Below are 20,675 nucleotides of genomic sequence, written 5' to 3' on the forward strand. Positions count from 1 at the left end.
CTGCTTTTAAGAAAAAACTTTCTCAGGCATCTTTTTCGCCATACCATTGATCAAATATTTCATTGGGACACTTACGACCTTTAACCAGTAAAAACAAGCCACAAACAAGTCATCTCCTTGTGCCTTTAAGATAGCTGTACCTAACTTGATTATTGTTGGCCAGTACAGACGTTTGCTTGTTTTAGAATGAGGCTTTCCAAACGTCCAATATATCAGCTATAAAGGAAAGTGAGATTCGGTAGTCCTTTTCTTGTACCCTTGTTAATTAAATGACATTGGTGGTTTAGAAAACACAAGAATCTTGAATACTCTTTGTAGGGAGAAATAGCTACGGAAAAGATAACTGCTCAGCATCTCGCATAGCCTCTTAAATATTCACAAATAGTGGTACTCTGCTCAGTTATTTTCAAGGGACATCTTGCGTCTGTGGGTTCACGTGTGTAATTTGTGAAACAAGTGCTGTCTTTGGCCTTTGGCAGCATATTGAGATTTCCCTGTTGGGAGGTACAAAAAGTGACACCTTCCCAGGCCTGCAGTTCAAATAGCATTCAGTGATGTAATCTGTATCTGGCATCCATATGAAAATTATCTATCTATCTATCTATCTATCTATCTATCTATCTATCTATCTATCTATCTATCTATCTATCTATCTATCTATCTATCTATCTATCTATCTATCTATCTATCTATCTATCTATCTATCTATCTATCTATCTATCTATCTATCTATCTATCTATCTATCTATCTATCTATCTATCTATCTATCTATCTACACATCTTTCTTGGCTTATACAATCTTTGTGTTTCCCCCTCCATTAGAAATACCATCTTTTCTCACAGATGTTTGACAGTCCTAGTCTTTCTACCAGTCCTATTCTACCTTATGACGTCATTCTACAGTTTAGTTTGCATGTGTCACTTACCCTGCAGATTTATGGAGATTTGTGATTAAGTAAAAATAAAAGCAGGGGCTGGTTAGTGACTTGGTGGGGAAAGGGGGGCGGGGGGTTATTGGTCTAGACTCTAGAGTAATGGAGGCTTTACAATTTTCGTCCCTCTTTACTTGCAGTAAGAAATAAAATTCCTTGTCAGAATAGGGCCTGTAAGCTTCTATTTACTTTGAACTTGGCAGAACAAGGCATAGTTATGTTGTCCCGACCGATTGCCAAAAATTTCAAAGATACACTTGCATAAGGCCAGAGCCTGGCCCTATACCCTGAGTCGGAAGAAAATGGCGGCTGGAAAAAAACATTTCAGAAAAGTAAATCAATTAATCCTAGATTGGTTGTTTTACTCCCCCACTTTCTGCTTCTCAAAGAGCATGTACAAATTGAAAGGCTGCAGTTGATACGCACTTGTGGCTGTTATCTATGGGCATCCCTCACTTTTTACACACAAACAATTGCCTGCGTATAACATGTTCATGATTTTAAAATGCTAAACAGGATAACGTGCCTCTTTTTAATTCAAGTGTTTTCACTTCGAGGGAGTTCTAAACAAAAAGATTCAATTAAGGGTAAAAAAACAGTAACGTGAATTACAGAAGTTGAAAAAGACATCAAATATTCTTTCCACGTTTGTATGTGTAATTATTATATTTACTCATTTTATATGGCGGTTACGCAGTTAACGGGTGGCCTCAAACCATACCACAATCACAGATCATAAATGTATCCCTGACATAAAGTTGATGAGTTCGAATTGTTGCCGATAACAACGTAATGATTTCACATCTTCTTGAAGTAAACTTTTTGATTCATGAATTTGTATTCAATATTCATTGAAAGCTGTGCCCACTTACATGCGTGTGGCTGCAGATATAGGTTTCCTTTGCAGAATGTGCTGCCGGAAGTGGTCTTGCATTTGCATGCAGTGTTAATGTGCTTATTTGTAGGCCTGGGCGGAAAACTATGCTACGCTCGCAGAGTGTGCGTAGTTTGCGCAACTACGCGCTACGCGAATCACACGTAGCACAGTGCAAAACGCGTAGCATAGCATAGCGGGCTTTTTTTGTTTGCTCGCGGTCCTCAACGTCAAGTTGGCGACCGCGAGTGAGCAAAATCAACTTCCCGGCGAGACTTTTTCCTCGTTCGTGATCGGCAACATCAAGTTGCCGATCACGAGCGTGGAAAATAAACCTCCCGGCGAGATTCTCAACGCAGGGAGGTCAGGTTTCTCATTGCGAGTAGTCGCGTATGCTCGCGACTGCTCGCAATGAGAAACTACCAGTCCGCGTTGAGAAAACTGCAGCTTGAGTACAAATCTACTTGAGCGGCAGAAAACGACCGCTTGCACTGTGCATGATGCCGTTCGAAATGATTGCACAGTGCGGGCAAGCATCGGGCACTGTGCAATCATTGCGTACAGCATTTCCCTACCGCACTACGCAGTTCGTCTAGCTACGCGAAGCGTGCGTAGTGCAAAGTGCACTTCACGTAGCTACGCGTAGCGCGAACTACGCCCAGGGTTACTTATTTGCTCATATCTATGAAGATGTGTGTGATTGTGCACAGGTAACTGGAAGGGGAGTTGTTTTGGGATGTATATGGGCATTTTTGCGTTTGGCTGAAGAAACTTAGAATATAGAGTAACTCTTTTTAATGTTTGAGAAATCAGAAGGTGGAAGTGAAAGTAATAAATTTGTCAATCTTATTTTTCATTTTTACATAGGAGCTGTTGTTTTTGCGTGCAGTTCTTGCAATGAAAAAACATAAAAGGCAAGAAGAGGTTATTCATTTACTCAATGATGTCCTGGACACACACTTTTCTGCTCTGCAAGGCCTCCCCCTGGGGATACAGTATTTTGAGAAGTTAAATCCCGATTTCTTGCTGGAAATTATTAGGGAGTATCTTAATTTCTGCCCCAAACAGGTACGTTTTAATACCTATTAAATTTACCTTAACCATGTTTGCCACGCATTTCAATTTATTTCTCTAGATGTCACCTTTTGGTTTTTTTCCCAGCCTTCGGCTCCAGGGCAACCTGTTTCGCCATTATTAAGACACTGCGCCTCTGTTTTGGAGACAATAGTTAAAACAGTACCAGGTCTTTTACAGGCTGTTTTTCTAATTGCTAAGGTGAAGTATTTGGCAGGTAAGCATTGTTTATTAATTTAATACCCATATTCTGCAGCATGGTTTCTATTCATGTGTAGTGAATGTATTATTTGTTATGTTGGGGTGCTGTTTTTTTCTTGTTCTTAGCTTTGTTGGTAGAGACTCTGTAATAGCACTCTTAGATGTCACTATAGGCCAAATGTATCAAATAAGCATTTTGTGATGACCAAATAGTGAATTCTTCTGAATCGCTATTTGGTAATCGCAAAATGCTATGTATGTAAAGAATCGCCAGAGATTTTGCGATTTCTTTAATATTACCCAATAGAGATTTGGTAAATAGCGAATCACTATTAAGTAATTACTCCATTCATTCCTATGGGCCAAAAGGCCAATAGATGCGAATGGTTTTGCATTAGCTAATTTGCGATTACCTAAGTAGTAATCACAAATTAGGTAATGCAAAGGCAAGGGTGTCTCTGTAGCACTCCCCAAAAAATAAATGTGCTCATGTAAAATGAACACATGCCCTAGAGGCGTGTGTGCGCTACATGGCACTCTGAAAAATGCAGTTTTGTGCATTTTTCAAAGTTTGCATATGGTTATCATTCACCTGAATTACTTGACAGTAATTGCATTTTCCATTTGGAAAATGCTTCATATAAGTGCTAAGGAAATCACAATTTGCCGGAGTAGGAGAGTCTGACTGTAGTGTGGGTCTGCGAACATTTTCATGTATTCCTCTACGGAAAACAATTCACAGTCCTCCCGCATCACCAGGCGTTGCTTACAGTTTTTGGAAACCCTAAGGCTAAGATGCCCTCTCACATCGAGAGGTTGGGGTTGAGCCTACAAGAGTATGACTATGATCATGCACAAACCGGGTAAAGATCAACATCTTGCAGATGACTTTTCACGAATGTCGCCACCTTGTCACAGTTTGACCTCAAGGTTAGCTGAAGCATATCTCAACTTTATTGTGAGATCCAGCACACCAGCGGGTCTGTCTGCGGAAAGAATCATTGCTGCCATCAATGCAGATAAACACATGACCATAATCAAAGAACTTATTACCAGCAATCACAGTGGTGAAGTGCCTGGCCTCTTGTCGATGACAATTAATTTCAAAAGTTAAAACATTTACAGGATAAGTTAGCAGGTACCCAAGATGGCGTAATACTGCGAGGCTCAAATCGTCATACCTGGAAGCCTAAGACAGCGAGTCATTGAGCTGGTCCATTAAGGACACCGTGGTATCATAGCCACCAAAAGAGTCTTAAGAGATCGAGTCTCGTTCCATGCCTGAGAGTGGGTTGCAGTTGACTTCTTTGGGCCTTTAGGAGATGAACACCATCTCTTGGTAGTCATAGACTAATATTTACGTTTTCCCTTGTTGGAAGACCAATCTTTGACAACCCATAACAAAGTCCTAGAACGGCTTGAGGACAAGAGTACACCCCTCTGGCCCCAAGTCTGTGGTGTAGTTGAGCGATTCATGGACACCCTCAAGAGGGTCCTTCAACGAGCGCCCATGGAGGGAATCGATCTGAACCAAGCCATGTGCCAGGCCCTCCATACCTATCGATCAACTCCTCACTCCACAACTGGTGAGAGTCCAGCCACCTTGCTATTTGGGAGTGCCATCAGAACAAAACTATCTCTATGGAGCCTGGATTGATCAGTGAATACTGACAAGGTTCGAGACACTGACGCGATTTGGAAAAGGAAAAGGAAATTGTATGCAGATCAGCATCACCAGGCCCAGGAGACCTTCTTTGACAAAGGAGACTGGGTACTTATTAAGCAGAGACGAAGACGGAAAACTGACACTTCTTTTGCCGCTGATACTTTGCAAGTTGTGGCGTGCAAGGGACATATTGTGACAACACATCGTACTGGACAATCCATCACTCAGGACACTTCACGTTTTAGCACCTACGCAACACTTATCGAGTGCTGAAACCCCGTGTGCGGCGACCCCACCTCAGTCAATCGCACTCAAGTGCCTGAACCATGTTGCCATTGTCCAATGAGGGTGAACCTTGATCCCCTCGGATCACCTGAGCCGACAGACAAGTGCGCGCACCTCGCTGACTAATTGAGGAAATGTGATTTTAGTGTTGTCTGCCATTTTTCATTTAAAAAAGGGGGAAATGTAGTATATTGATGTTATACACACTAGGACCCTCGTGGTTCTGGGGGGACTCTGAACAGGAAATGCGTAATATGCAGGGAGGTTCTAGGGTGTGGTTAATGGGTAGTGTGATATAATGCGCAGTGTTCTGAAGCCTAACCCAAAATTTCAACTTAAGGTAGTTTCTGCCTTCCACCTTAATCAGTCTGTTGACCTCCCAGTTTTTTTCCCTCCACCAGACTCAGTGGCAGAACGTGCTCTTCACACACTAGACATCAAAAGGGCTTTCCTATACTACATAGAAAGAACTAAACCTTTTAGAAAGACTAAACAACTCTTTGTATCTTTCGCCCCACCTCACAAGGGCAATCCCATTTCAAAAACAGGAATTGCAAGATGGATTGTCAAGTGCATCCAAATCTGCTATCTCAAAGCTAAACGCACACTAACCATTCCCCCTAGAGCTCATTCCACGTGCGAACTAGGGGCTTCTATGGCATTCTTGGGGAACATTCCTCTAGATGACATCTGCAAAGCAGCAACTTGGTCTACACCACACACTTTCACTAAGTACTATTGTGTAGATGTGCAAGCAAAGCAACAAGCTAGTGTGGGCCAGGCTGTATTGAGAACATTTTTTCAGACCACTGCAACGGATACAGGTAGCCACCCCTAAGGAAGGAAACTGCTATATAGTCTATGCTAAAGTATACAATCTACAGCTCATATATCTCGAACGGAAAATGCTACTTACCAGTATGCAAATGTTCTTGGCATGTAGAGCTGCAGAGTTGTATACGACGGATACCTTTATCCATTGCAGTATTATCTTATTTAGATACATTACACATGGACATCCTTTTCTACTAACTCCATTATTACCCTTCATGGCGAAAAACAATCTGGGGATGGAGTCGATGCCCATGCACACTGTCACCATAAGGAGGAGACACCTTTCTCGTGACTAACAAAGACTTCTGCGACAAAAAAAAAACTACAAACATCCGAGCCCAACACCAGATGGCGATCTATGCTAAAGTATACAACTCTACATCCCTACATGCCATGAACCGATGCATACTGGTAAGTAGCATTTTTCTTCTTTAGAGCAGAGAGGCACACCAATGTTTGAACCCAGTGATATTGCATTGGGTTACATTCTTGGACACCTCATTTGGTTTCTTGGAGAAGAATTATGTCCTCTTTAGGCAGTAGTCCAGATGTTTCTTACTTTTAACGGAAGGATTAGTTACTTTTAGTAGGGAGGGAATTGTTAACAATTCATCTGTCATCTAAAAGGATATATTGTTGTATTTATATTGTCAATTTTTTTTATCTGTTAGTATAATACCATGTTTGAAGAATAAAGATAACCTGTTTGTAAGATTCCTATGTTGTAATATTGCAGTATGGTGTGGAAACTTTGCTAGACTATGTAAGGTAATTTTGTTGATATTATTGGGGGTTGTAATCATGTTAATGAGCCTAAGCTACATTCAGATTGTGGAAGTATTCCTAATGTGCTTGGCTTGCGGAGAGCATCTTGATGATTGGGTGAGAGATGGGGGAAGAGATGGGCACGAAAGCAGAGGGAGAAATCGAAGAATTCAGAGAGTAATAGAAGAATAGGTCAGAAGAAACCACCCATTCCTGTCCTATCCAGTATGTGGTGGAGCGGCGGCGGCGCCAACAGAAGGGCAACTTTAGGAAGCACTAAACACTACTAACAAGGGAGATCTGCTTACTTTCCAGTAAATATCATAACATAACATTCAGGAACTCTAGAAGTGGGAACAACTGTGACATCTACCTAATAGTGGGTATAGAGAATACGTAAAGCATACATGAAGCCATCAGTTATCTCTGAATGCAGTAGTCCAATAGAACTGAATGTAAGAAGATTGTATAAAGCCAGTTTTGCATATTAAAAACAGTAGCTAAAAGAACCGTTCAAACAAAGCAAGCAAAAGTGAGATAGTCCACTACAAGCTAGAGCTGCAAATGGTGTGGATGATTTAGCGAGTTGAGATGTTATGAACCACTTATGAGTCATTTTGAAATCATCAACAAACATCTGGTTAGTAATGAATATCTATATATCTATCCGCTTTAAGACATCTCCTAGTTTGACCATTCCTAGATATAAATCTGAGTTGAACATATGCAGACAGTATTGCAAGTTGATAACACTATCAAGGAAACTGCTGAATGAGGTAAACAAAATCAACAAGATCGTCTTCAAAGTAACCCTATGAGCGTCATGAAGGAAGTGGTGTAGTTACTTGTTTTAAGATTGAGAACAAATGACACCCATTGGTAGACAGATTACAACTTTAGTTAGACGTGAAGAGTACAACGGAAGGTCAGACAACCAACGTATTAGTAGTTTGTAGAGGTAAGTGTTAGAAGTTGGCCTGATATAGGCTGTCCACTAGTTATAGTGGGCACCCTGTATCAGTCCAAACAACCCCTTATGGTGAATAGGTTAAAGACCACCTTTATTGAAAGCTATCCTGGTGGTAGCTATGGAGAACTATGGAGAGCAGGCTAAGTCTTGAAGGAATGTAAATCAGGTTGTTTTACCAGTCCATAATCTCTTGAATGATCAAATGAAAGGGCAACCACACCAGGTATATATTTAAAATATAGGTATTTAAGATAAAACACACCCCTCTAGTCTCTTTATGAGACTGGAGTTCGAAGTACTTAATTTACAAGTTAGCAATCAACAGTAATAGCACAAATACACGTTTGGGCCCTAGAGGCATACCAAACCATATACCAATAAAGTCGTATAAGAACCACGACTGAACTAGACACAAGGCCTAGAGCTTGTAGAATAGCTGGGACACCAAGGAACCACCCAAGGTAGTAATACAGGGGACCCACGGGGGCCGTGTGCAGTGTGTAAACACAACCGCGGGTTCCCGTTAGCTTCTATGGGCAATGTCGCGGTTGGAAATTTAAAGATTAGGGACACTTAAAATCGAGTCAGGACCAAACCATTTTGGACTTAGGAAGTTCTAGGGCTAGCACCCACGGGGGCACCGGAGTACTCGTGTTACCTCACCCAGGGAAGCCGGGTGCATAGGTATCTTTTGGTGTCTGGTCGCGTCGTCGATTTCAATGGAAGCTGGCGAAGAAGTGCTGCTGCAGTGAAGAGGAGATGTGTCTGAGGCGATCCAAGCCTGGATCTAGGATGGAAGGAACCTGAAAGCAGAGGGGACAGAGTCGGGGTCACTTACCAGTGACCAACGGCACGATTGACCAATGCCCACAGATGTCGGGTGCTTCAGGTGAGTTGACGGGTGTCTTGACTCTTCAGCCACGAGGTCCAGGAGGCGCCGATGATGACCAGGAGCCGGATTCGAGCTGTCCCACAAAGTCTGTCAAGTGCTGCGGTGTCGGCGACCAGATTGGACTCAACAAGCCTTGGCAACGGCAAGTTACTTGAAAGCAGAGAAAGGACGTCGGTTCAGACCAGCAAGGTCTGGGGACTCACTCAGCGAGGGTAAGTCGGGGCACATCTGGAGCAACCAGGAAAGCCCAATCAAAAGAGAAGTTGCCTTCGTGGGGACCTACTAGCCAATGGGCTAGCGATCACGAAGGAGCCTCGAGCGGTCGCACTTGAAACTGGCCCACGGGTCACTCGTGGAGTGGAGGCCGGCAATCTTCGGTGCAGGAGATGCTCAAGGCTGGGGCTACTAGGAGCCCAAAGCACAACTTCGAGGGAGACCAGGAAGATGCTGTTGCTGCAAAAGTTCATGGTGTCCAGGGGTCACGGTTCCACGTCAACCAAGATTGCTGTGGACTCAGGGTAGCCTTGGGGAAGTCTGGAAATCCACCTCTGGTGATGCAAAGACTTCGGCGTCCGGCGGGAGCTTCAGCGATGCAGACCGGTCAGTTGCTTCTTTGGTGCCTGCCAAGCAGGGGAGTCACTCCTTGACCCCAAGGGAGATTTCTTCAGTCTTCTAAGCAAAGTAGAACGTCGAAGATCCAGGATATATGTTGCAGAGTTTTGTCCAGGGTAATCTAAAGTCGCAAGGACTGGCTTCCCATACTAAGTTTGGGGGTTGGACATACTCTAGGGACCCACCTATGGGAGGGTTTGGCAAGAGGGGTGGTTACACCCATTTCCTTTGTCCAGTTTCGCGCCAGAGCAGGGGTTGAACTGGACTATGCACAGGGACACCAAGTGTGCCCCCAGTGCATGACTTAAAAGCACCAGAGAGTGCTCCCGCCCAGCCCCAATACACATCTGCCTGTCTGGGGAGGTGGTTACACTTCCCTGGGACAGGAAACCTATTGTCCAGGCCTCCCCTGCCAGAGTTTCGGGCAGCAGCAGGAGGCCAGACCCGTGTCTGTGGCAGAGGCATCCATTTTGTGATGCCAGGGCTGTAGAAAGTAATTCCGGGTTAGACCAGTGTGAACATGTCTCTCCCTCTAGAAGGGTGGAATGCTACCAGAACTGGCGGGGGGTAATATTCCAAAACATTTGACACCAAACACAACATGTTTCCGTGCAGCCATCCCAAAGTTAGCATTTACCGCGAGGTTATAATGCACTTAAGAGTATATGGTCAGGCTGCACCACAAATAGCATCAGAGGATGTACTCCGAACGCTGCAGAGGGGCTCTGCTCATGCAGGGGCACCCTCTCACATAAAAACCAAGCACTCTGCCTTCAGGATTGTTAAGGCCTGCCATAGGAGTGACTTATAGGTTTTATATGTGTGTGCAATGATAGTGATATAGGTAGCCTATCCCACTGTAAGGGGTGCAAGCACACCCTTACCCAGGCTGTAGTAGCAGACCTGTGGTGCCATTTTGGAGTGCTTCCCAGGGGTGGCAATATACATGCTTCAGCACCTGGTAGGCCTCTGAGGTACCTATGCCCTAGGTACATAGTATACCATATACTAGGGGCTTCTAAGGCACTCCAGAATCCAATTAGATATGTACCTAATGTACATGGAAACCATTTTAGAGAGGAAGCAGCTAAGCTGGGGTCCTAATTAGCAGGGCCACAGCGAGACTAAGGTCCAAAAACAGTGAAACACCAGCAAAAAGTGGGGGTACCCATGTGAAGCAGATGCTACTCTCCTACAATAAGGACGCCAATAGAAATGATTTAAGCATGTGAATCTATATAAGATACCAACACTTGAGAACTGAAGCTACAGGTAAGTAAATAATGTCTTCCTCAACTTCGATAAGGATGTCCGGGTAAGAAGACTGGGTCTGCCATGGTAAGGGCAGTGGGGGCTTATGATCCATCCAAAATCAGTGCATGCAGTAAACATTATGTGATATGTGGGGTATATGGTTTCTATAGCCTGTTGCATAAACCGACACAGATGGTAAGAAGAACCATCTCACACATTGTGGTAATGCCACCTGTGCAGAACGGCCCAAGCCAATATACTTATGGGGATTGGACTGCTTACTTTCTAAATATGGGCTACAAGGTACAGGCTCCCACATTTGGGTTAAAAATAGGATTTTATTCAAGCTGTGCTTTTCTTTCAGTGGCAAAAGAATTCAGCATCTGCAATATGATATGGCACCTGGTAACCAACATTGTGTTCTCCCAGACCCCGTATCGCAGATGCAGAAAGGAGTTAGTTCAGGTGATTACAGGTTGGGTTTTTAAAACATAAGTTGCAAGGGAAAGTTGCTTTCCTCAATTGAGCAGGTGTTCAGCTTCTAAGCTATTTCCCCTCCTTTTATTAGGCAGTCCCTTACAAATACAGACCTTGCTTCATTTTCGAATATGACTGCATGCTAATGTGGCTAACTTGGGAAAATGTATAATCCCAAGAGGTTGCGGCTGACCAACAGACACGCATCTCAAATAGACCTGGATGAGTGTTCCTCATCCTGAAGTCTCATGGGCCAGCGGATTTGTACATACGGAAAAGGGAAGGGTTAGCATACAGAAACAATTGACACTTATAAGTTATGTACAGCTGCAGCTATTGACTCTTAGTGATCGTCCAGATAAAGTCTGGCTGGTAGATAAGGTTGATCATTCATTAAATTTGTACACAATTGTGATTTGTTTTGCAAAACGTGACTGAACTATGAAACCATCCATCTCCTGCATTGATCCGGGCCTGACGCTGACTAGTGCATGCAAGTATTGTGTTTTTAAGGTGTTCTTATTTCTAAGATAAGTTACCTTAAATCTTTTAAAATATATTATTTATGGATCCATACTGATTTTTATTTGCATTTCTAAAACAGGTGACATTGAGGCAGCCCAGATAAGCCTGCAACACTGTCTTGAACAGAATCCCTCGTACGCAGATGCTCACCTGCTAATGGCTCAAGTGTATTTATTCCAGAAAAATTTCAAACTATGTTCTCAGTCTCTAGAACTTTGTTTGAGTTACAGTTTTGAGGTAAGTTGTTACGTATCGATTTCGTTCCAAAACTCTTTAATTCGGCCACCAAGACCATAAAAGAACAATTCATCACATAGCAGCATACACGATAAAACAAATTCAAAAACATCAATTTTCCTAAAAACATGTAGGATATAAATCTATATACAGTTATGAGTGGATAAATATAAACAGAACATATAAATAAATAAAAAGGGGTGCTACAAAAGATAACCCAGGTAGGGCACATATAAGTCAAACTGTACTTGGATTGTTAGCCGGGTGATCGGCCTATAGCTTTCTTACATAGGACCCACATTGTACCAAACATTTTGAAACAGAAATGAGCAGTAGTATGGAAGAATCTGATCTGAGGATACAGAGGGAATCTTGGTGGTTCTGTGCCAGCCATTTTTGCCCGGTGGATGAATAATCTGGGCAAGCAAACTTAACGTGTGAATCACTTTTCATCTGATGGTCACATGAAGGGCAGGAGTTACCTCCTTCACCCTTCCAACCTGCGATGAATGACCTAAGGGGGAGGGTGCCTATACGAAACTGAAAATAAAGTTTCCTATGCCATGCCACCGGTATTACATCCCAGAATAATTCCCGCCTCCACTGTATCTTGATGTGCATGTTGTCACGTTCCATCTTAGCAGTAGCTGACTTCCGAGCGACCTAGTCATCTACAAGCGACTGGTATTTCATTTTGAGCTCATCTTTGGATTGAAAAACAGATGTATTAGGTTGATTCCTCAAATCAGAAAGCCTAATGAATGCAAGGCTGACTGCATATTTGAAAGCCATGGAATTGAGGTGAATTGGTTAGCCTTCATTAAATCCCTCAGGCTGTCAGTATATTGTGCCAGCTCAGGAGTGGTCCACCACCGCCTCCCATACAACAATGGCCGTAAACAGATTGTATATGTGGCCTTTGTAACACCTAGGTCACTAAACAATGAGAGCAACGGGGTACTAGATGGGAGGGAAGTCAAGTTCCTGGGAAACTTGTTCTCGTATTTTGTGATATCATTGTGTTTGGCAAATCCCCACAGCTCAGCCACATACCCAGACCCTTGGCAGCATACATTTTAAGTGCAGGACTATTACTATTGTGCCAGAAATCTGTTTAACCTAGTTGTGGCCTTAATCATGTGTGGTTGCTTGTTAAGTATCCACCGAAAACTGAGTCAGTGAACTTGCACGAAGCTCAAACCATGACAGCCAGGTCAAGGCCCCTTGTGACAATGGCTCAAAGCATTTTTCCGCCATAAAAGCTCAATAATAGGTACTGGACAGAAAACCCTATTTCCTCTGCCTATACATCTACAGCACGTTTATGTGTAGGAATAAAGCTGTGTATGTGGTGCTTTTCAAAGTCACATTTTCCTTGTTAAGAGGATTATTCTCAAACCCATGCCACTCAGCAGTAGAAAGTAAGAATATGGGAACACTTTGGGTCTAAAAAAAAAAGCATGCTTAGCCCCTCCGAAGGTAAATAGACCAATGTTAACATTTAAGAGTCATCACAACAAGAAGGTATTTGGACCTTCTGCCAGCATTATATTTGTAAGCTTTTTCCCTGGCCCAAAGGTAGCAATAGAGCATGATGACCTCACCATAATCTCCGCATTGCGTTGCTTATTTACACTGTGGAGATTATGGTGCTTTTTTATAATCGATATGAAGTCTGTGTTCAAAAGACAAATTACAAAGATCTTTTCGGAAATAGAAAAATAAACACACAAGTTGTTGAGTAGCACAAGCAATTAGACTCAACTGAAAATCAGCTCCGTGTTTATTATTTTTTTCTTTTCATTTAAGGTTGTTAAGGTTGTGAAGGGGTGAGGTTTATGTGGGGTACACTGCAGCTTCATGTGTTTGCTTGTTACATTTCACAGGATTTAATCTAGTATGTAGGCTGGGACATTATAACATTGTTCGGAGGTAAGGAAGTAGGGAAAAGTTATGTTAATTGAGTGATTTAAAAGTTGATTTAAGAAAAGTAGCCTGGAACTCTTGTGCTATAAGCTTTTCTTTATACCTTTGGGTAAAGCTTCTTTGTGAACTATAAAGTTGTTCCGAGGACAACGTAGCATGTGTACCATAAAAGATTTCAAAATAAGTAGGTACCCATTCAATATTGTAAAGTGAAATCTCTCACCCAAGGGAAATCAATTTTAAGTGTACCATCCTCTCTCTTTTTGTACAGTGAAGCAGAGGCAAAGTCAAAGCTTGACTTCTATACTATGAAACCCATTTTCTGCTACTTGTAATGGGAAACCAAATTAGAACTGGGAAATTGTGTCATACAAGACTCCATGCTGCACAAAGTGAGTGAGTTAGTTCAGTGAGGATGCCGGACCATTGCAAGAACTGAACTCCGCCAAGAATGTTTTCATTGTGGAAAATTGTGCTTTTTACAATACATTTATCTGATACAGACTTCTAGTTGCAGATTCCTTATCTTATAATTATCCCCAGGCATCATACTGGATACAGAAATGTTATGTGATCAGTACTCCTGCGTGCCAGTAGGTGGCAAAGATTGGCTCCTAATGGTGTGGCCTGCGCTGTCCACGCCAGAAATGACATGCATGTTGCCTATATAGGTGCCACCCCAGTACGCTGACTACATTTCTTTTCTTTCCATGCAAGTCAGCTCCGATCTGTAGAGAGCTACCCTGTAGTCAACTTTTGTACTAACTTTGTTTTGTTGACTATTTTTGAGGATTTTCCTCCTGTGCTGGAAGGAGGTCCTCACGGAAGGGCGGCTTCAAGTCCTATGGCGCCTGTCACAACTGGATGTCGGTGACGGACCTGCATCATGTATGCCTATGGTGCCTCGACTGCAACCATGTTCAGAGGCCTGCTCCGATTGCCGTGCCATGAAACCGAAGGCCTTGAGGTAGAGATCCATCAAGCTCCTGGTGTCACGACGTGCAACGTCGTGATGCTCAAGATCCCGGTTGAGAGAAAGCTCCCTGAAGCGGAGCCCAAGATCCTCGTCTCACTCACAGTCATCTGGTTATTCTGGTAAGTCACGCAAGATAAAGTAGTCGAAGAGGTCTTCGACTTCTCCTCGTCCGTCAGCCAACAAGACGAGGGGGCTTCGAAATTCCGCTGTTGATTCTGCACCTGGGCCGTCTCTTCTTCTCCCTGAGTGTCCGTGAGCCAGAGCAACCCCTACCCAATTGAAAGAATTTTCTGAGGCTATGCACCTCGTATTTGGATGGCCTGTTCCCTGGCGCGCCTTTGAGGCGCACAGGTTCGGGTGGGGCCAATAGTGGATCTGCGCTGGCGGTTCTGTCCCCAGCACCAGTCAGCCTCCTTGGAACCACAGATGGAACCGGATCGGCACTGGTCATGTCGACCTTCTCCGATGCCGGCGCTGCAGTTCCGATTCTGATCCCCAATGTTGACACAGACTTGTATGGGTCTTGCCCGCCCCCATCTGGAGCCATGCCTTCCAGGCTGGAGCCTGAGCCCTTTCCTTATTGGCTAGGACTTGGAGGGGTCGCTTGACCCTGAAGAATACCAGCATTATGACCCTAACATGGACTAATGTGAGGATTTGGCAGATGCCAGTGGACTGTGAAGAGGACATTTGCCTGCCGCCCGCCGACCCAAACTTCCTTATAAAGCACCCTACCCCGTATAGCCTTACAGCAAAGACATGGCGCCGTAATGGCACTGTCGACAAAACCGCTCTGACCAGTGGTTTGGTGGTGGCCAGTCCACATCAAATAGTGAACTTAGCTGCATCTCTCCCATCAGCAATTGCCTGGGAGAGTACAGCCCTGGCCTCCTCCGGGATTGTTGGCCACACCTACTCAACTGCATCCTATAGAGCATGGGAATGGCGGCCCAAAAGGCGCACAGTGTTCACAGATTGCAGTTCCTGACAAGAACACCCCTCTCAAGAAAGGACCACAAGCAGCTTCAGACCGCTGCTCACACCCATAATACTTTTGGGTGGTAACTGCAACAACAAGAAAGGTAATGGTAAAATGCTTGGATTAATCCTAGCCACTGGCAGTTGCTCTGGGCCGCCTTCCAGTCCATTGTGTTTCACCCCCTATACCATTGTAGACAAAGGGCCACTTTATGCAAATCAGCATCGCCCCTCCTCCACATAGGAACAGTCCATACCGAACTGACTGTGCTGTCCACTTTTCCCTGATCAATATCCGCATTTTCTTTGCCTCTGATTTTATACAGCACTTTTCTCAGTCATGCTGCCAACTCCCCCAGTGATACCACAACACTTCTCTGCCGCCAGACTCCTTCAACACTTTCCGTCCTGCAAGCAGGGCCCTGAAACTCCTATGAACACCAGTCATGCACAGTTACTCCCTCACTTGTGGCTCCTGGAACTCTACTCTAGGCTCCAGCTAGACCCTCCACACCAAGACACAAGCAACCCCGCCTTGCAGGCTTTTGTAGTTCTCCCTCCCAGGCTACTGCAGTCCTGCCTCCTTCCCTTCCAGGCTACTGCAGCATGCGCCTCCTTTTGAGCTTCAGCAGCACTATGCCTTTTATGCTCCTTAAGAGTTTACTTTCTCCAGGGTTAATCAGTATTTCCCTACATGCATAATCCTACTCTTCCTTCCCTACTGGATCATGCAGTGCTACCCATTCCAGCACCCAACCACCCATTTCAGGCTCCTGCAGCAAATCTCTCTTTAGGGCTCTGCTACAGTTCACTCATGCCGCACATCTTACCTCCAGGCTTCTAAAGCACTGCCCATCTTGGATCATCTTTACCACTTCATCCAGATTTCTTAATTACTCCCTCTCACTAGGGACCTGAAACACACTTGGTTGGCGGAGCAGATTCTCCTACCTGCTGCAATCCTTCGCTTTTGGCTTCTTTAGCATACCTTGGCTCCAAACCTTTTAGCTTCCCTTCTGCAGACCCCTACTAGTCCATGCTATGTTTCTTTCCTCCAGGATCAGGCTCCTGCCTCCATCTGTCACTGAAAGCTCCTGTGAATTGAGCAAAGTGCCCTCCTCACAGCTCTCCTTTGTTGTTTTTTCATAGCCCCACTCCAGCACACACTCAATGGCCAGGCCCTTTCAGGTTCACCTGCCTGTGGCCTCTAGCAGCGCTGCCTCCCTCAGAACTGATACAGCACTTTTTCCCACCTGCCTCCTGCAGTGCTTCCTCTTTTTATGCTTCTACAACTTTCCCTTTCTCAACACATGGGACACTACCTCCCTTCCTACCTCACTAGGGTGGTGAACAAAGTAGATGACCAGAGGCTCTGCCAGGCTTCTTGCTGAACATGACCGGAATTTAGAATTTTATTAAAGTACACTTTGCATGCTGGGTTTTTTATGCCCATACTTGTAAAGGAAAAACATGTGCCAACATGCAAAGTGTTATTTATAAAATGTCATGAATTACTGCAGGCACATACATCACAACATTATGCTGAGCCGTTGTAGATGGAGAGAAAATCTGTCAAACTTCATACTTGCTTTAAGTGGTACAACACAAAATGATGGGACCCCCTTGCAGAATGTGTTGTGGGCCTTTGGGAATCTACATCTTACAGATATCTATAGGCTTTATACTGAATAGAGAATATCCTGAGGGCCACCCCCCCATGCTGCATGTGTCTGCATTACACCCTCGCATTCTCTGTTTCTGATTTTACAAATTTGAGAATCAGCACCCCCAGATGTGAGTTTCTTTTCATTAGTCTTTCTCTCAGACATCATAGCCATCACAATAAGTTATAGGTAGCAAGCTCCTTTTAGTGTGTTTGACCTGTGCTCAAGACTACTGTATCTGTGCTTTCCGGATCTACTCTTCATATTTTGGTTGAATGTGAGACGGTGTATGCGAATTGCTCTGTTGTTGTTCGTCAAGACGAATGATAGGATCCTGAGTCCATCATACCACTACAGGTAACTTATCAGTGGCATTACCAATTCAAAAGCCAGGCAATGTAAAAATGAGGTAGATAGTACCACTACCCGATTCAAAAAATGAAAGGGGTTTGACTGCCCAGAGGCAGAAGTCAGAAAGACATCTAACATCCTCCAGTATCCTCGTCTCTGGTGTGTCTTGAAGGTGGAGGATGGCAGAACTTTGACAGAGGAAGAGTACTGTTTGTGTAAAGGTTAATATTTTTGCCTTAGTCTTAAAAACGTTTTAGTGTCTTTGTGGCATAACAAATGTTTGTACCTGACAGTGGTATGGCTTAGAAATGTAGAGGATTCACATTCCTGCAGAATTCCAATGTAGGTGTTTGCAAAGTCAAAGAGTTGAGATGAAGTGCACCAATATCAATAAAAGATGCAAAAGCATGCAAAGTTCAAAAAGTGATTAGTTACCATGATTATTATTAATGATGTGGCCGTCTCCAGCACTGTATAAATTAACACTAGTTCTTTTTCAGGTGCGGGAATACCCTCTATACAATTTAATTAAAGCTCAGACCCAGAAGCAGTTGGGGGAAGTGCAAGAAGCAATTAAAACCTTGCAGATGGCAATGGGATTACCAGGAATGAAGACTACTGGAAGTTCTTCGAAGTCCAAAGGGAAAAAAATTGAAGTCAGTGCAAGTGATCGCGTATCCATCTTTTTAGAGCTGGTTGATGCTCATCGTAAAAATGGAGAACAGGTATGTATATAAACAGTTCACAAAAGCGGCTGAGTCATTTGTTAAACTGTCATGGATTGGGCCAAAAGATAATGCAGTGTACTACTGTGGACATGCAATTGAGTACTCAGGCTATCAGGCAGACAGCTGCACTTGTCAGGACAGATATTTTCCATGTAGTGTTTTCCCACTAAGTGATTTGCAGTATGCATCTTCATTGATGAACTGTGATGTTGCGGTCTTGCTAGAATGTATTGGTTTAATCACATAAAACCCCATAAAACTACATAATGTTACAGAATGCCATGACATAGTTAAGAGTATAGGCTTTAAAAGTGAAAAGGACTTAAGTGTGATATAAATGTTAGCACTATAGTCCCCAAAGGTGAAACATTTCCCTATTATACAATTCTGCATAATTACAAATTCTGACATTTCTGCCTGATATGCCAGACAGAGTTTAAAAACTAGGACACAGCAAAAGAATAGAGGGGTATTTTGGTGCAATAGCAAAGTGCATAAGCATCACTTGCCCTTTAGACATTGATGGTCCTAAATATGGGCAAGAGACACTTCCTCTGCCATTGTCCTATGAAAAAAACGAATAGTAAAAGGGAGAGATTGGTTTCTGTTATATTGTCCCTGCAGTGACAAACTACTACTGAATTCTGAACATTACTCAATGTCCAGTTTTCTTTTCCAATTGGTATTGCTTCCAACCTAAATCTGGCTTCAAGTGAACGTGTGGAGGAGACACATGGCCTCCAAATAAGGATGCGGGCCCTTACCCTTTTTTTAGGTGAGCCTTCTGTCGCCTCTTGATGTCACTGCAAATGAATCCAAATTTAAAAACTGTACCCACTCGCTGTACATTGTCTTAAAAAAGTACCCATTTATGGTAGCTAAAGTGTCATGGTGTCAAGAGGGGCCAGATGTTAGTGAGGTCCAAGTTATAAGCTAAGCATTTACATGAATAAATTATGGAAGCAAGGTAGTGCCCTCCTTAGAGAGAAGTTCTCTTGGGTTGTCTGTGAATACTTTTCCGTCCAGAGTCTTATCCAGAACAGGAAAGATCTCAGATGAGCTTGGTGGTGGACACTTGTGGTGCCTGTCTCCTCAGAGAAATCAAGGTAAGAGTAGCTTGGAGTAGAGACATGAACTTTTTTTTTTTATTCAATAATGCAGAAACATTTTGTTTTGCAGTGGCTTCCAAAGGTGTGTCCCCTCTAATGCACTACTAAATAACCTATCTATGTAAATACATAGGGCCGCAGAAAAAAAGCACAACCTCCAAATTTCTGTTTTAGAAAATTATAGTCCAACAACATGTATTTAAAGTGTTTCCAGATTTTGTTTCTGATGGATACTTCTAACCTCAGATTCCTCACCTTAAAGTTCTCCCTATGTGCCACCAGCAATGCTTCTGTGCACCACCTAGCTCTCTGACATCAGTTCCCTTCTTTATGTGCCTTCTGGTGCAGATCTGGAGATCTACTCCCTCTTTCGTTGTTTCTCCGGCAACTCCTAAAACAGAAACGGAATCTAGTGTGCTGGGGAGCGAGGTCCCATCATAAGACTACAGGTTTCAAACTATGTTTCGACAAAAGAAAACAGATGTCTGTCATGGACCCGCACAAGGTGTCTCTGCTGTTTGTCTTGGGACTAGACGCTGTGCGACAAGTGTACCTCATGCACCTAAAAGTGATCTGGTACAGACAAGTGAAGCTGTATGTCGTCGAACACAAGAAGTTGTTGCGCATAAGTCCTGCTCCAAATCCAGGGCGTGGACTTGCTACTGAGGTCGCTCCTGCAAGTTGTCAGCTTCATGATAGGAGTGTTCTGGTAAGTCAAAATCGAAGGCCCCTATCCAAAGAGAAGGTTCAAGAATGTCACAATGTTAGTCTGTCTCCATCCAGATCTCTGTGGAGCTGATTCCACAGTTTGTGCCGTTGGGCCCCAAATTAAATATCAGCAATGCTGCTGCATATTCACACCTTTATGGAGGCCATGCTGCAGGTATTTGCCATTCTTCCAGCCCGCCTGAGGTGTCTTTGGACCCAAGAGGCCCTCAAGGTGGCTACCAGTGGATTCTTCCACCTTGGCTCCACAACCTATGCCAGTTCTTCTCTTATAGACTCCACAACTGATGGTACTGGTACCAGAGGGATAATCAGACACTGGTTCTGATGTCAACTTCAGTGCAATCCTGATCAATGTTGCACTGCAAAATGACTAAAGCTCAACCAGTGGCCCTACATCTTGACTTATCGTATTACTGTACGAGGGCGAATACGACCTCATGGGCTTTATCTTTTTGGCTCTGATTCTGACCAAAGCTTTCTGTCACGTAGAAATGATGATGGAGAGTATATTGATGGTTTACTTCATGATGATGATATTAATGACAATGTTTACATGGACTTGCCAGAGGCCAGTGGGATTCATACTTTCCCTGATACACTAATGAACTCACTACT

At 43.6% G+C, this 20,675-nt stretch overlaps 1 protein-coding gene across 1 annotated transcript in view; it reads left to right on the forward strand.

Annotated features, from left to right (window-relative positions):
- Window positions 1–20,675, forward strand: part of TTC21B (tetratricopeptide repeat domain 21B) — a 557,642-nt gene that overhangs the window by 190,414 nt on the left and 346,553 nt on the right. Inside the window, exons 11-14 of the mRNA XM_085645393.1 lie at window positions 2,675–2,875; window positions 2,969–3,098; window positions 11,442–11,599; window positions 17,995–18,219. Coding sequence (XP_085501519.1) covers window positions 2,675–2,875; window positions 2,969–3,098; window positions 11,442–11,599; window positions 17,995–18,219 — 714 coding nt within the window. The remainder of the gene's footprint in view (window positions 1–2,674; window positions 2,876–2,968; window positions 3,099–11,441; window positions 11,600–17,994; window positions 18,220–20,675) is intronic.

The sequence above is a fragment of the Triturus cristatus genome, chromosome 3_1, assembly GCF_964204655.1.
Source record: "Triturus cristatus chromosome 3_1, aTriCri1.1, whole genome shotgun sequence".
Classification (NCBI taxonomy): Eukaryota; Metazoa; Chordata; class Amphibia; order Caudata; family Salamandridae; genus Triturus; species Triturus cristatus.